Source organism: Hippocampus bargibanti, linkage group LG12 (assembly GCF_051943395.1).
Source record: "Hippocampus bargibanti isolate YZ-2025 linkage group LG12, ASM5194339v1, whole genome shotgun sequence".
Taxonomy (NCBI): domain Eukaryota; kingdom Metazoa; phylum Chordata; class Actinopteri; order Syngnathiformes; family Syngnathidae; genus Hippocampus; species Hippocampus bargibanti.
The window spans coordinates 15,091,536-15,108,248 of record NC_142745.1 but is presented as its reverse complement, the minus strand read 5'-3'; the positions used below and the strand labels follow the sequence as shown (position 1 = coordinate 15,108,248).

The 16,713-nt window shown below is 40.5% G+C and overlaps 2 protein-coding genes across 5 annotated transcripts; both read left to right on the top strand.

Moving 5' to 3' along the window:
- Positions 1-3,739: 3,739 nt before the first annotated feature.
- On the top strand, positions 3,740-5,845 carry pth4 (parathyroid hormone 4). The gene is made up of 3 exons (XM_089010885.1): positions 3,740-4,698; positions 4,854-4,937; positions 5,549-5,845. Exons 1-3 carry the CDS (start codon positions 4,658-4,660, stop codon positions 5,805-5,807), a joined length of 384 nt encoding a protein of 127 aa, XP_088867011.1. The 5' UTR covers positions 3,740-4,657; the 3' UTR covers positions 5,808-5,845.
- Positions 5,846-6,741: 896 nt separating this feature from the next.
- cept1b (choline/ethanolamine phosphotransferase 1b) lies at positions 6,742-16,584 on the top strand. 4 transcript variants are annotated; one of them, XM_089010881.1, is made up of 10 exons: positions 6,742-7,052; positions 8,263-8,493; positions 8,703-8,877; positions 8,959-9,106; positions 10,525-10,666; positions 10,798-10,882; positions 11,908-12,039; positions 13,003-13,161; positions 13,312-13,437; positions 15,234-16,584. In XM_089010881.1, the coding sequence occupies exons 2-10, from the start codon at positions 8,303-8,305 to the stop codon at positions 15,339-15,341; spliced, it is 1,266 nt and encodes a 421-aa protein (XP_088867007.1). In that variant the 5' UTR covers positions 6,742-7,052; positions 8,263-8,302; the 3' UTR covers positions 15,342-16,584. The 4 variants fall into 4 exon arrangements, with proteins under 4 accessions (XP_088867007.1, XP_088867006.1, XP_088867009.1 ...); XM_089010880.1 differs by having other exon boundaries at positions 6,743-7,048; XM_089010883.1 differs by lacking the exon at positions 6,742-7,052 and adding an exon at positions 7,063-7,297.
- The last annotated feature ends 129 nt before the right edge of the window (positions 16,585-16,713 follow it).

Below are 16,713 nucleotides of genomic sequence, written 5' to 3'. Positions count from 1 at the left end.
TCCCGCCTTTTCTCTGGATGAAGAAAGAAAAACTTTTCTATGTAATATCCATATATTTATATCTAGTATATATATATATATATATATATATATATATATATATATATATATATATATATATATATATATATATATATATAGATGTAAATATATAGATACATTCTCAGTCGATAGCAAAAAAGACTTGTTTTTCGTGCTAATGATGCTAATGACGATGATGTAATTAGGTGCGTGATGGTATGTGTTTTTTTTATATATATATATATATACAAAGCGCATAATCATCTGTGTGGCATGCATAACATGATAATATTACCTACCCACCAATTTTCCATGTTTCTAAAAAGCAATATGTCCGACTTGCTGCGTCATGTTCCATGCTGCCTCAACTTGAGCCACAACTTGATCCCACCACCCGTCATCTCACACACACACACATACCTGTTTCAATGGTTTTGTGAGGTCCAGATAACTCTAGATAAGGAGTGATGACCACCGTTGCTGTGTGACATTTGAACACTAAATGTGACCCCATTTCCCACTTCAACTTCTTTAAAAACAAAGCGATAAAAAGTGAACTTGAAACCGAAATAACAGCAGCAGTGAGGACTCTGAATGGGTACATTCAAAGTCCTCACCTCAGTGGTGAATTTGGTTAAAATATCGTTTTACCTTTTGTGGTATGAACTTTTTCCACTCATTAACCACACACACACACACACACACACACACACACACAGTGAGTAAAAAGTGTGTGTATCCAAGTGAAATGAAAATACACTAAACAAAACCAAAAAAACACCAAAACATTATTTTGGTGAATTTGTGAGGACCTTTCTGAAACTTTAACAGATGCATATATAGACCCTCTAGAAGCCTTTAGAATGAAAAATTTGTGAGGACCGGCCAAAAGGTCCTCACTTGTCAAAAATGTCCTCACAATGTATGGTATAAAATGTTAGTGGTCCTCACAAGACTAGTCATACAAACATACACACACACAACACAAACTCCAGAGCAAGTGCATTTGAATCCAATTAAGTGTTGCATGTTCAATGTTGTGTATTCTGCATGTTTTTTTTTTGTACATCCTAAACAATTACTTTTTTTCCCATCAATCCCGAGCACGCAAAGGCTGACATTCCTCATCCGTCCTGTCACTCCACCTCACTGTCCCCACCGTTCTGAGGATGACTGTTTGACGTTCGACCAGTCACGTCTGACAAAAAAAGCAACATATTGATTAGAATATATTGATTTACAAAACAAATCGGCATTTGACTGGATGAGTCTTAGACTTAATGCTTGCTTGAAAAGCCCCAAGAACCATTTAAAAAAGATCATGTTATTTTGTGTTTGGTTGGGGTGTGTGAGAGACGACATTTCAAGTTTGCAATATAATTAGAATTATTATCCAGACATTTTTTTTCTTCATCTGAAAAATTACAAGAAAAAAATAGATTTTTGCTGGGGGAAAAATAGTGAAATTGTAACACGCATTGTAAAACACTAGGTTAGTTGATGACACTCAAGGCCTACAATTCTTTGTTAAATTCATCAATCTGTTTTTTTGCCTTTTTTTGGTGACATTCACCCTTTCATGCACTCTGTAACTTGATCACATGTTGAGCTTTCCACTGTGCCTGAAGTTTTACTTTAAATTGTGATTTTTCATTTTTCGTAAAATCTCAAAAATGAAACCTTAATGACAGTTTTAATAAAACAAGAGTAGACATTTTATTCAGTTTCTTTTTGTTTCCCCCCTGATTTATTCAAAAATCTTCAGGTGAGAGTTATAGCTTTTAGAGGGACCATAACATTTTTTATGGCATTAATTTTCTCTGAGATTTGTTTTACTTTGTTAATATGTTTGATTGTATATTTTTTCCCCAAGATTTAAATGATTTCCTTCCTTAATCCTGTTAAATTAGCCCAGCTAACAGCCTCACAAACTGTCAACCAACTGCTCTCCAATTAAAACATCTGTCTCTCCATTACGCTACATTAAGTGGTTGAATGTTGTCGTTTTTTAGTTTTTATCTTCTTGTCAGCATTTATCATTCCTTCTTGTCATCGTTACCATCTGTTAATGTGCTAACAGTTACAATCGACCCATTTGGATACGTTTAATCAAATGTTATATGCACGTTCTGTTTAATATCGGCCACAAATGTTCTTGTCTATGTCTTTATCTTAACTTTGCAAATTTCTGATAATGTTTCCCCATGCTAGCTCACTAATTTGCAATGGCCAAACATGCCCGCAGAACATGGAATAAATGCTCACGTATCAAGGTTATTGAAAAGCATGTCACCAAGTTCAACAGTGGCATGTCACGATTTTAGCATGGTAATGTGACTAATTGCCAATGTTTATATTGGGGCTCTAATTTCTGATGCGTAAACAAAATTCGTATGTTCTATGTTATTTGATATACTGATGTGGACGATTAATGCACTATGGCACATTGGTGACATTTTAAGTGCCGTGTACCAATTTCCAGAAGAGTTTTTAAGGGGGGCGGGGGGTTGAACTTTAAGAATTTGAGCCTTTTAATATAAATAACGACTACGGAGTTGTTTCATTCGACAATTTGAATAAAAAATAGTTTTTTTCCGCACAAAACGGCAAAGTCACGATGAAACTTCCTTATTTGGAGGTGTGTCGTTTGCCGTTTGTGTCCCACGTGCTCGTTTCGTCAATTCCTGTCAGCGTTTGATCACTTGAACGCTTCGTCTCTTCGTCTCCCTCTTGCTCTCTCACACAGTCATACGTCGGCTCGCTTATACTCCTCCAGTTAAATATGCTGACACACTGTTACCCAAATCCACTCATTCTGTCACACATTTAAACATGGCCTCACATGCACACGCAGTCTTACAAGCAACCTCACGTACAAGTACACGCACAAAAACACACCCATTTACGCAGATTTTCTTTGCCGTGGTGTACTCTGATCATGTGGATTGCCTTGCTCGCTTCTAGCATTCTTTCTTTCTATGTACTACGGTCATGTTGTTTGAACAAAACAAAAAAAGATGATAATCAAGCGACTGAATTGTCTCATTCACGTCCATGTATCATATATAAATATATATAAATATATATAAAAATCTATATACAGAAAATAAAGCCATTGGAATTTGAAATACCAGCGATGGGTTTGTTTGTTTTCCTTTCGATACAATCACCATCGTAGACGCTCATGCTCACACAGGCACGAAAACATGCGTGTACAGAGGTAAAGACATATACTTACAAGCACGCGACACAATCAGACATTCATGGACACACACAAGCGCAGCGCCCTAAAAAAACCACGCGTACATTCACATTATGTACGCTCTTAATTTGAAATTCCCCGAACTCGCTTTCCCTCCCGGCGATCGAAGGTTCTTTACTGCCACCTTGTGGTCATTTATAATTATGACCGACTACATTTCAAAAATGGCGGGTGAGAAATAGGCCATATTGATCCTGAAACGTCATACAGTACATGTTAAGTTTTACGATTTGGTCGGCAGACTCGATTTTGACCGCAATACTCACTTTGTAGGGCAACTATTGACACAATGCGAGCAAAGAACACGTAAAAAACAAAATACATTTAACACAAATGTCATGTATAAATAACAAACGAGTCTTTTGTGTTTTATTTACTTATAATGTACACTTTTTAATGCTCACATTATTTTAACACGCACCATAGTGGTGAGTACAAAAGTCTCCTGATTTATGATTTATGAAACTTAACATGTATGCAACATAGTTGGGGATGACCTCACACCGGAAGGAAGGAAAGAAGCCACAGAATGGCGCCCATTGGTAGACGGATGGATGGAGGATGAATGGATGATGAATACAGATGAATGAAAGGATGGTGGATGGGCACATTGATGGATGGTTGATTAATTTGTGAATGGGTGATGAAAAATGGAGGAAAGGCCAGATGAATTGAGAATGATGCATGGATTGATGATAGATATATGGGAATGAACTGAAGAATGAAGGTTAACTCAATGGACGGTATGAAGAAATGAGCGGACTAATAGATACGACGATGAATGGATGATTGAGATGGATGATGGGATGAATGGATTGGCGTCACTGGTGGGAGTCAAACTCGCGTCCCAGAGGCTTCGGGCCAGTGGTGCCTATCCTCTTAAGCGCTTCCGCCTGCGCACGCCATTGACGACGCCGATGGCTCATCGACAGCGGAACCTTTTTTTGACACGTGTGACCGATGGCTTGTTCTTGGCTCCCACTTGCGCATTTATTTCGCTTCCTCCTCTCTTCCCTCAAAATGGCTCCTGGCGTGCAATTGGGTTCCCGACATTGTGGGCCCGACATTTCCGCAGAAGGGAGACCCATACCAAGGTCGTCACGGCGACCGATCACCTCAGCTTCATTAGCCGCCGGCATCACCGGGCGACAAGCATGTCTGACTTTCATCACTCACTCAAATACGTATCCAGGAATTAGTCACATCCTTTCTCTATAGGTTTAAGCAAACAATAGACAAATCATCCTTTTCAAACATTCATACACACAAAACAAGATCCTATGATGCGAGTGGGTATGTGTGGGAGCGCGCGTTTGTGTGCGTGTTTGTCTGTGTGTGTGTTTGTGCTGCTTTATAAAAGGTCTGGAGGTCGAGATGTCTGCATTTTCCATCAAAGGGCCCGCTGTCACCATCAAGTAAGTACACTTTCATAACCACAGAAGATTTTGGAGAAAAAAAAAATCACATTTTTTGGAATGCATGAGAAAAACATACAGTTTTAAAAAAAAACAGCTTTTCATTTCAATGAAAATACAAATTCAATAAGCGAGCTCGGTTTTCTCTTTTGTAGTCAGAAGATGCTTATGTTGCAGCGGTTGGCGTTCTTCATGCTTTTGGTGGTCTTCCCCGCCGGACTCTGCGAGCAGAACCAGAGGTAAGCCCAAGACACCAGTTGTGCCATTTCGACGCGCCGTTCGCTTGCTTGTCACACCCTGAAAATATATCTTCGCTGGCGTGGCCACTTCAGCGCGCTTCATTGTCAGCCATGAGTGTCTGCATTTCACAGAGAGCAGGAGGAAATATGGTGGATAAAAAAATCATGTTTGACATGGCTGCCAGCGTCTGGACCACACTTATTTTTAATCCATATTTAACATTGTTCCCAAAAATTGTGATTCTATCTATCTATCTATCTATCTATCTATCTATCTATCTATCTATCTATCTATCTATCTATCTATCTATCTATCTATCTATCTATCTATCTATCTATCTATCTATCTATCTATCTATCTATCTATCTATCTATCAATCATTTTAATACTTTGTAGTATCGGTGGCTGGTCTCGGCAGCTTCTATCATTTCCCGATACCTTCAAATTAGGCCGGAATCATCCTGATACTAACACTTGGTATTGCTCTTCCCCCATCCCGAGTCAAAATGCACAAACATGGCTGTGGATTAATAAATTGAAAGCTAACCAGTCCATCAGGAAGTGGAAAATATTCGTTGTGATTTATCTTCATATTTTCTTGTGCTTGTAGTCGGCGAGCTGTTGCCGAGCACCAGCTGATGCACGACCGTGGCCGCAACATCCAAAGTCTAAAAAGGCTCATCTGGCTGTCGGGGGCCATGGAGGGGCTGCATACCGCCCAGACCCGCTCATTGGCAGCAGCCGCGCCGGCACACCGAGAGGCCGTCGACGCCGAGGCCAACCCAGATGTTGCCTCTCTGGTCCACAACATCCTCAGAAACTTCTTCAAAAGTCTTTATGGGACACACATGGCTCAGCGAGAGGTTTAAAGCCGTCGGGCCCATCGAGACGCGACTGCTTGGTGCCACCCTGCGATCAGTACAGATTAAATTACAATTATTTCATGCTGTATGACTTATTTTGAGGGACGGGGCGGAAGATTCTAAAAGGACTGAATGCAGTCACGCCCGTGTGCGCACTTTCTGAAAGTGCCTCAATGAACCATTTCGAGCTATTTCTGAATTTGTCCTCCAATTTCTGTCACCTCCTGTGAAAGCAGATTGATTATCTTCATATTGAATCCAAATACGACATTTGCTTATTTTCTGATGAGTTACCAATACCCAATTCAAAATCAATTCACATGCGTCGAATCTATTATACGTTATAAGAACATTCAAATATTTCTTCAGTAGCACAACTAAACAACAAATATTAATCAGAAATGGCCTCATGTGTCCTGAAATGCATTTTGGACACTGATTATATTATATTACTATTTTATTATGATGAAACCTTGATGTGTAAGTGACAAAACAAGGATAGATTCTGAAACCATGCAACTAACTAACTAACTAACTGCATAAATAAATAAATTACTTTACTGTATACATACGTACATACATGCATACATACAATTTATTTTAAAAAGTGTATTTTCATTTTGATCTAAAAAATCCTTCAATATTATATATATATATATATATATATATATATATATATATATATATATATATATATATATATATAGATAGAGAGAGAGAGAGAGAGAGAGAGAGAGAGAGAGAGAGAGAGAGAGAGAGAGAGAGAGAGAGAGAGAGAGAGAGAGAGAGAGAGAGAGAGAGAGAGAGAGAGAGAGAGAGAGAGAGAGAGAGAGCCTGAAAACAGTTTTGTATGAACTACCTGAAAGTAACTGAAAAAAACTGAGATGTAGATGATAGACAGTACTGCCAGTGAGGTACTACATTCTTCAAGGGGCAATAAATAACAGTTTTTGATTTGGAGACATTTTCATTTTTAGAGAAATGAAATAATAGGCACGTTGTCAGATCTGGCCGGTGCCTTGAAGGCTAAAATCATTGACAATTAAAATTCGCAAACAACGCGAGATTTCCAACGGAGTGACACTGTCGCAGTACCGGGCGGCCGCTCGCTCGGTGCAGATTTTTTTTTCTGCTCACCCGCCACAAAATCGCCGTCTGTGTCCCGACAAGCCGGAGGAGAGGCGGACCGCGGAAGCTTCGGTGTGAAGAACCTTCGGTCTCCCGTCGGACCTTTCCCGACTCTGAGTGTAGGTGCGCCCATCCGGCTGCGGGTCGTTAGCACGCGAGGCTAACTTCTTCGCCCTCCTCACCGGGATGGGACCTTTATTGGCTCGGCTGTCATCCTCTCCCTTTTCTGGGCCAGCGTCCAGCACGTAGAGCCCGTGACATAACCGCATGGGAGTGGTCCTTAACTGGAGCAAATGAATTGGCCGCACGGGCTCGTGAGGTGGAGGCTAGTGGAGCAGATGCTAATATGCTAATGGTCAACATCAGCGGTGAGGCTAAAGCTAAGCTAGTCGCTCGCTCCGCTGAGGTTTGTTGACACGCCGCGAGCAGCGTTCATGACCTCTGAAAGTTGACCTTTTGGATAATTCTCGTGTATAGTTTGGAAGAAATTATTCAAATGACCCCGTTGAGTCAAATTGAGGTCGTAGTCACCTTTACGAATCAGTAAACCTGTTACAAGGGCTTGTTGTGACAAACCTCCAGGGAAGTCATTTTTGCATTTTCTTACTCCTGCGTTTTATGACTCACAGAAGTAGTTATTCATTAGTTTCTTTCAATGAACATATAAAAAAAAAATAGCAAGTTCTTGAATTCATTATTTTGTGTCATTAAAGTAAGTGGCTAATTACAAATGATTATCAGAATCATCTTTATTGGCCAAGTATGTCGAACACACAAGGAATTTGTCTCCGGTAGAACATGCACACTAGCATCATGATGGAAAAGACATGACAAATCAGTATGGAGGACACTAATAAAGGCTAATTTAATCTAATTATTTCCTGTGAATGGTACCGCTCAGGAAGAACAGTGAGACAATGTCAAGTATCAAGCAGACAGTGGTTCAAGTGAGTACAAAGGTGGAGCTAAAATGATTATAACAGGATTGTGTAAAATTGCAAAGAGGCACTATACACTTATATTTGGGTTACTGTTTTGAGAATTAATGGCATGGGGGAAGAAGCTGTTTAATTACTGGATTTGGTGCGCATGCATTGGTAGCGCCTGCCTGAGGGGAGTAGCTGAAAAAGGTGGTGGGCAAGGTGCAGAGCGTCCAGTAGGATTTTCCGCGCTCTTGTCTTGATTCTTGCAGATTTTTATTTACTTTTGCTTAAAATCATAAACGGCATCAACGTCGAAAATTCCCAATTGGTCAGGTTTTAGTTCAACAGACGACGAAAACCTTTGTTTCGGGAAGTGTTTAGAAGAGTCCAATGTTTTGTGAATACCATAGGTGGTGTCCAACTTGGGAGCAGCGGGCCAGCCGGGGCTCCATGAGTGCGACGGGGCAGCAGCATGGGGGGGCCCTGCGCTCCCGCCGTGCTCTTGTCCGGGACCGTGAACCCGGTACGGGCGCCGGCGTGGAGGCGAGCTGCTGGCTGGCGCCCGGTGTTGTGCGCAGGTTCATTGAGCTGCCCTCACCCCCCCTCTCCAGGCATCAACTCAAGAAGCTAGAGGAGCACAGGTATGACTGCACTAATTTGTTGTCTACGCTGACGTTGGCCTGGTGGAATTTGATGAAATGACTCAGATTTTTTTGCTCACTGGTGTCAACACAGTTATGTCACAAATTTGCTGGTCAATTGTAACAGGAAAGAAACTAAATTTGGTTTGGCCTAGACAGGCTGCAAGACAAGTTGTGAAACGATAATTTGCCCTGGTTGTGGTGTGCAGGTACAGCAGTGCCGGCTGCTCGCTTCTAGAGCCTCTGATGCAACGCTACTGGGAGTGGCTGGTGGCCCGCGTCCCCGCCTGGATCGCACCCAACCTCATCACCATCATCGGCCTGGCCACCAACATCGTCACCACCCTGGTGTTGGTCTACTACTGCCCCACTGCCACCGAGCAGGTCAGGACATCATCAGCGTGTGGAGACTTTCTATACTATGAGCACTGCGACAAAATGGCTAAGTGAGACTACGCTTGGCAGGCTCCGCTCTGGGCGTACCTGATGTGCGCTGCGGGCCTCTTCGTGTACCAGTCGCTGGACGCCATTGACGGGAAGCAAGCAAGGCGCACTAACAGCAGCTCGCCTCTGGGGGAGCTATTTGACCATGGCTGCGACTCCCTCTCCACAGGTCAGATGCTTTTTTTGTTTATTTATATATTTATTTGTTTATGTATTTATTTATTTTTGGGGGGATATTGTGGTGTCTGTTTATTTTAGTTTGAATGATGATGGCTTAATTACACCTTTTTTCACTGAGCCGCAAACTCATCATTTGTTAAACTTGAGCACTTTGTAATAATTGAAATGCAATGTATGTCAAGGATGTCAAATTCATTTTTTTTGCCGCGGGCTACATTGTAGTTCGGGTTACCTCTCGGGTACCGTTATGAATTTTGGGAAACCATTACAATGTTTCAAGTCCTCCACATATTACATATAGAGCGCACAAAAAAATAACGAATAACTGGTTGTCAAATTTGAAGTAAAAAATAATGACTTTTGTTGTGGTTTATATGCGACAATTACAAATTTTGGTTGGCACTTTAGTAAGCATCAAAGTCAAAGTCAGCTTTATTGCCAAATATGCTAATATGCATGACATACAGCACAGATGAAATTAATCTCCTCTCGGACCCAGCGTGCAAGGCGCTTAAAATATGGCTAAAAGACAGACAATTGACAACAGCCAATACATGTAATTCTGAATGTAAAGTCAGGAAGTGTCGTATGTAAAGTGAGGTAGTGTCATATGTAAATTGACGTAGTGTCATATGTAAAGTGGCGTAGTGTCCAGTGACGTGCGGTGAGGTTCATGGCTGGTGAGAAAAAAGAAAAAAAATCCTAAAACGGTGAAGTACAAATCACTAAATACATCTAACTGTTTAATTTATTTTTTCATTTGATATTTCCATGACAGCTTTCCATGATGACAGGTGAGGCACTGCCTCACCTGACTGCACGTCACTGGTAGTGTCGTATGTAAAGTGACGTAGTGTCGTAATGCCAAAACAAAAAAGGTTGAAGTGAGGTCTTGCAGAAAAAAAACAGACAAAAAGTTCGTGTTGATAGTACAGCGTGTAGCGTGTAGCGTGTACTCAGAGTTTGGTGAGTGTGGCAGTGGGAAGGGGCTGGCGGGGGCAGGGCTGGGAGGGAGTGACATGACACTTGACATGCTTCGTTGGCCGAATAAAATTAAGGGGTGGTCCAGATTTGGTCCCCGGGCCTCGACTTTGACACGGGATGTATTAGTCAATAATTCTGCTCTCAAGCGTCAAAGAGAATGCCGATGTAGGTTATTTTACAACCACGGCGTTGCACAGTGTTTTGCTTTTGTAGACATTATTGACACAGCCCATTTTACAACAGCTGCAGCTGGGGAAAAAATACAAATAACTGGCCATTGAGGTCATTTTTCATCCTCGTGTAAAAATCAACTTTCAAGTTGCAGAATGGAGCTCAGCTCACCGCAGGTTCGGGAACATTTCTCTGCTGAAGCAACGCATTTTCTCTGCAGTGCGTGAAGCTGCCCCGCTTTGACTTTTGTAGTGTTTGTGGTGTTGGGAACGAGCATCGCCGTCCAACTCGGCACCAACCCCGACTGGATGTTCTTCTGCTGCTTCGCCGGCATGTTCATGTTCTACTGCGCCCACTGGCAGACCTACGTGTCGGGAACGTTGAGATTCGGCATGTGAGTTGCTAAGATGTGCTGATTGGACAATATTCTTGGACACCAGCCATCGCCAAACGAGATAACAAATAGTTGCGTGTGTAGAGTAAATTGTCTTTTTTTTTGCTAACACCGGTGTCGTGTCCCCTCAGCATCGATGTGACCGAAGTGCAGCTCTTCATCATAAGCATGTACCTGCTGGCTGCCCTTGGAGGCTCCGCCTTCTGGCAGGCGCTGGTAAGGGCACGCAAAAAAATAAGGTGTGACAAAATGAACTATTTGTTGTCAATTATCAATGGTAATGGTAACAATAATAATGATTATTGTTATTTTGAGATAAATGATTTGGCTTGTATGTTTCACCAAGAATTAGACATTTTGCGGAGAAGGTTTACTACATTCCAAACAAAATTATGATTTTGAGGGGGGAAAAACACGACCAAAATATTTTCCAGTCTTTGTTTGTATTTATTGATGTGTTTGTTTGTTTGTCATCTATCAAGCATTTTGGGAAAATTGTGTATTTCAAGGCTAAAAACTCTTAACTCATTCGCTGCCATTGCCGAATTCGGGAATTGAAAAGCGTGACATGGAGCGCCATTCCTGAATTTGTTGGGGTGTTGGTTTTTCTTGCAGGGAGGTATAAAGCACTGGTCAGACCTCTGGCAATATTTTGCCTTACACGAGGAGGCAGCATTTGCCTTTTGTCTATGTTAGCGCTTTGTTCCAGCTTCAGCTGTTGTTAAAGCGCTATATAAACCAATATGGACTGTATTGCATTTTATTTTGCACAGCCGTCCTCATTTCAAGCTCATGCAAGTTCATTAGCTAAAGCATTCGTAAGCCGAGATATCACTGTATTATTATTATTATTATTATTATTATTATTATTATTATTATTATTATTATTATTATTATTATTGTATTTTGTACAACCACCGCCATTTCAAGCTCAGATAACTCCAGACCCATATAACTTGAGAATTAACCTTTTTTTTTCAAATGAAAGTTGTCTTCCGCTGCATTGAATGTTTTTGTAGTCCTAAAACTCAATATTCTGTGGGTCCTGCAATTTGAGTGAAAATGACAACAACCCTGGCCGCTCGAGTGGACACATTTTTCCACATCGTCTGGCAGTGAATGAGTTTTTTTTTTTTTTTTTTTTTTTAGTAACACTATATTTTGGTGTAAAAATATCAATATTAGTATACATACACTGCATGGCTTTAAAAATGAATTCTGCTTCCGTTTCCCCTCTCCAGATTCCGATTGTTAACGTCCAGGTGAAAATGGTTCCTGCTGTGTTCACCTTTCTAGGAGCCATCTTCTCCTGCACCAACTACTTCCGAGTCATTTTCACCGGGGGTGTCGGCAAGAACGGCTCCACCATAGCTGTAAGTTACTCACGTTACTTTCCAAAGTTCAGTCCCTCTTCCCTCGTAAGGAGAAAATAAACACAAAAATCATTCCAACCATGCCTGAATTATAAATTTGGCAGGCTCAAAAAAAGTCGACTCAAAAAAACCTTTCAAGGTGTCTGCCATTTTGCTTTGGGTTGGCTATTTTTGGGTGTTTCAGAGATTTTTTTGTTTTTTTTTAAAGTTGAGACCATGAAATTTGGTAATCTTGCCCATCACAACTCCATCCACAAAAACTCTTTTGAAGCCATTTTAACTCATTCACTGCCATACGATGTGCAAAAATGTGTCCATTCCAGTGCCAGGGTTTTTTTCATTTTCACTCAAATTGCAGGACCCACAGAATATTGAGTTTTAGGACGACATAAACATTCAATTCAGTGTGAGAAACCCTACACTCTCTTCTTTCATCAGAAAAAATGGAGTTCATTCCTAAATCATATGGAGTTATCTGAGCTTGAAATGGGGGCGGTTGTACAAAATTCAATACAATACATACTGATTTATAGTGTGTAGCGCTTTAACATCAGCGGAAGCTGTAACAAAGTGCTAACATGAACAAAAGGCAAATGCTGCCCCCTCGTGGAAGTGAAAAAAAAACACTGCCGGCGGTCTGACCAGCGCTTTATCGTCACCCCTGCAAGAAAAAACAAAACTCAAACAAATTTGGGGATAGCGCTCCACATCTTGCTTTTCAAATCCCGAATAAATTTGGGAATGGCATTTCTGGTCCAACAGAAGCCCCGCTGAAGATTTTGCAACCCAATTTGGATCCCAGTTTATAGACTTTGCACGGTCTGAGTTTGGTCAAATGTGCGACGGAAGAAACCATCGGAGAAAATTCACTTCGGCCCTCTGCTGACCGAAATGTTTACATGCATGTACATTTGGAGCGACGACTCACGTTTCCACTGCGTGTGTGTGTTTGCGTGTTGTCAGGGGACCAGTGTTCTGTCGCCAGTGTTGCACATCGGTTCCGTCATCGTTCTGGCCGTGATGATTTACAAGAAGTCTGCCGTCCAGCTCTTTGAGAAACACCCATGTCTTTACATCCTGGCCTTTGGTTTCGTCTCTGCCAAAATCACCAATAAATTAGTCGTAAGTCAAACAGTTACCCTCCAACGAGCCCCCAACCCCCCATCTACAATTGTGCGCGTACATGCCGACCACAAAATCTCGTCGGGAGCGTTAGTGGCAAGACCACTTCGATGTTGTCTGATGCTGGCGTGTTGTCCTTGTCGTCCTCAGGTAGCACACATGACAAAAAGCGAGATGCACCTGCACGACTTAGCCTTTCTGGGACCGGGCCTCCTGTTCCTCAATCAGTATTTCAATAGTTTTATCGACGAGTACCTGGTACTGTGGATCGCACTGGTGAGTGTTGTGTGTTTTACAATATTAATGTCTTTCTTTTTTTTTTTTTTTTTTTTTTTTTTGGGGGGGGGGGGGGGGTGTCGGCAGTTGTGCACTTTGCAGTAAAAGTAACACATCGGTTGTTTGGGCACGGGGTCAAATTGAAAGGGTCGGGTTGTATATGATGTTCAGGACTAAAAACAATGTAATAATAATACATTGTATTTATAAGTGCCTTTCAAAACTCGCAAAGACGCTTTACAGGCAAAGGATGAGAACCACATTTTTTTCCTGCGGGTGAGCAGCCGCAGCCAGATGCGCCAGCGTTCACTCAACCCGGAAATGTACACCACTAACTCAAATATAAAATGGTCTTCGGCACGATAACATTCGAATAAATTAAAACTACTCGCCATTTATAAATGAAATGTATTATTATTATTATTATTATTATTATTATTATTATTTATTATTACTTAAAGGACAACCGACGTCTCCGGACAAGTTGTGTCCATAATTTGTAAAATGGCTTCAAATGACTTCTCCTGAGCGTATTTTAATAAGATTCCACCGCATATAGCTATATTTTATGTTTTAAGACTCGCGCTGAACATTCAGGAAGTCTTATTTTTGAGTTGGTGACGAGTCCTCACGTGACGTCAGAAAAGGACCGCCTCCTGACTGTAAAAAAGACGCATTGTAGCGTCTTTCCATCACATCAATGTATTTTGCTGTACTGTTTTTTTTGAAACCCTTGTGTTATATCCAAAAGTCGCCAGCAGAAGGAGTCCAAGCTCCATGCAAGGAATGTATCAGCCTGTGGAAACGGGACTCACAGGAGCTGGTCGCCATTTTTCTGCCTCTTGTGTGAGACGTTACATTGCAGTCCAGATGCCTCAAAATGACACGGAAGGACTTCTTTAATCGATGGCAAACATGTATGCTTTCCTCTTCAGAACTATTTGAATCATATTCATAACTGGATGTGTAACAAGAAAGCATATTATCCGAATCTGAAGCCATTGTTTTTATTCTCCAGCAATGAAAGACGTCTTGGCGTGACGTCACGAACTGGGGGCGGGACTTTCTGAAAATGCCCAATCGCAGCTCAATTTTTCAACTCATTTTTGGACACTTTAAGTCATTTTTATTGGTGTTTTGCATTTGAATAAAAATATACTGTGTGTTTTGGGTATTGTAGAGGCTATAAAAACGTTTTTCTGATGCCAGTTAAAAAACAAAAAAGTGACGTCGGTTGCCCTTTAATGATATAGCATCTCACAAGAAAAAAGTTTAGAGGGATATATATATATATATATATATATATATATATATCATAACTGGATGTGTATATATATATATATATATATATATATAATCATTTTTAAACAGTTCGATGGTTTAAAAAAATCTACATTTCAATAAAAATAGGATATTTCCAAAAATTGTATATTGAAGAGAAAATGAAAATCTGCAAATCCTTTTTAAATGTGTGATTTATTTGTAAATTGTTTTTAATCTAAATTTCTCCCCCCAAAACTTTTTTTTTCTCCAAAAATTCACTTTTTCTTCAACCCTGGACATACACAAAACAATTGGATGTGTGCTAAAAATGGATAGTTTTAGTGACAAATACGTTTTTAAAAGTCAACTTTGTGGTGGTGCACAACATAATGTTTCATTTCAATAAAAAAAAATCTATATTTTCAAGGGTGCGAAAGTCCACCAAAAAGAGCTTTTTCCCTTTTTGAGAGACGAACGCTGACTTTTCTAGCACGCGCGTTGTGAGGATGCTAACAGCGAGTGTCACTCCGCAGGTGCTGTCGTTGCTGGACCTGGTGCGCTACTGCGTGAGCGTGTGCAACCAGATCGCCAGCCACCTTCACATCTTCGTCTTCAAGATCAAACCTTGCTCGCTGCACTGAAGCAAAAAAGCCGCATGCACGCTCGCCAGCCGTCCTTCCGTCCGTCCCTTTTGTTACCTGGCGTGTCGAAAGTTGCCACTTGAGCTCAGCGAATGTCAGGAGAGGTCATGTGATCATCGCGGAGCATTACTTCCTGTCAGTGTTTGTTTCAAGACTTCAGGTGCTACCATAACACACACTCACACGCGTGTAGAAAGACAAAGTGGTTTCCTGACACGTCTTAACCACATCTATTTTTTTTTTGTAAATAAGTCTTTGGTTCCACTCGCTTCCTCATTTGCCGCAACTTTTTTTTTCAATTCTACGCACAATACAGAGTTGATTGATCATTAATGTGTGAAGTTGAGATAACCACTTATTGGGTGTACATTTTGGAGGCTGAAACAGTTTTTTGTTCTTGTTTAATTTATTGTCAAATGTATAGATGAAATTTTTGTTGGTGCCAAAATTAAATAAATATCAAGCCTTTCAAATACCTCTAAATACGACTGAGTCAAAATGTAAAATAACTAATAAGCAAAATATAACAATGATCAGATTTTATGTATTTTTTTCTTCATTTACAGTCACATATACTGACATTTTTATGTTTTTCATATTATTTCATGGAATTAGAAGTGGCTAATGTGAGTTTCATTGAATTGTTAATTCAACAAAATAGCATTTTTTGATCATTAAAAAAAATGCTATAAAAAAATGATAATCTGAATAGCGTTGAAATTCAAGATCCCTTGAAAGACATAAAACGTAATTCATGATATTATTATTCACAAAGTCATAAAACTTGGAATGAATTTGTTCACCGTTTATTTAATTTTGGCATGAAAACACCCGTATGGCTTCCGATTGTTTTCTTGCCTTGATTTACGAGTTGGTCGTCACTTTCCACGTATTTTCCTCTTTGTGAAGGAAAACATATTCTTATATTGTGACATTATTCATTTGTTCAAAGTCTAAACTAAAACATGGCCTTGTTAAAACGACCCCCTCAGGCCTGGCATGTCAATGACATGTTGGGAATGTGATGTATTTGTATAAAGGACAAAAGAAAGTGGGAAAGCGGCCACAGCGCCACCCGCAGTCCCGGCATATCGACAACGTGCTTCGGAGTGGAAACTTTTCCAAGTGCTTTCCGACACGTGACACTGTTACGAGTGTGTGACGTTATTAACTGGCAAAAGCAAAACACACTCTTCATTAAGTCTCCCGCAGTGTCCCCTTTGTGTGGACAATTCCCACGACGTGATGGTGTTTTTTTTTTTTTTTTTTTTTTTTTTTTCATTTTTAGCCTGGCATGAAAATAAAAACATGTTAGCAATTAATGGGAGACATGTCGACAAATCCCGCCTGACTTTTTTTTTTTTTTTTTTGT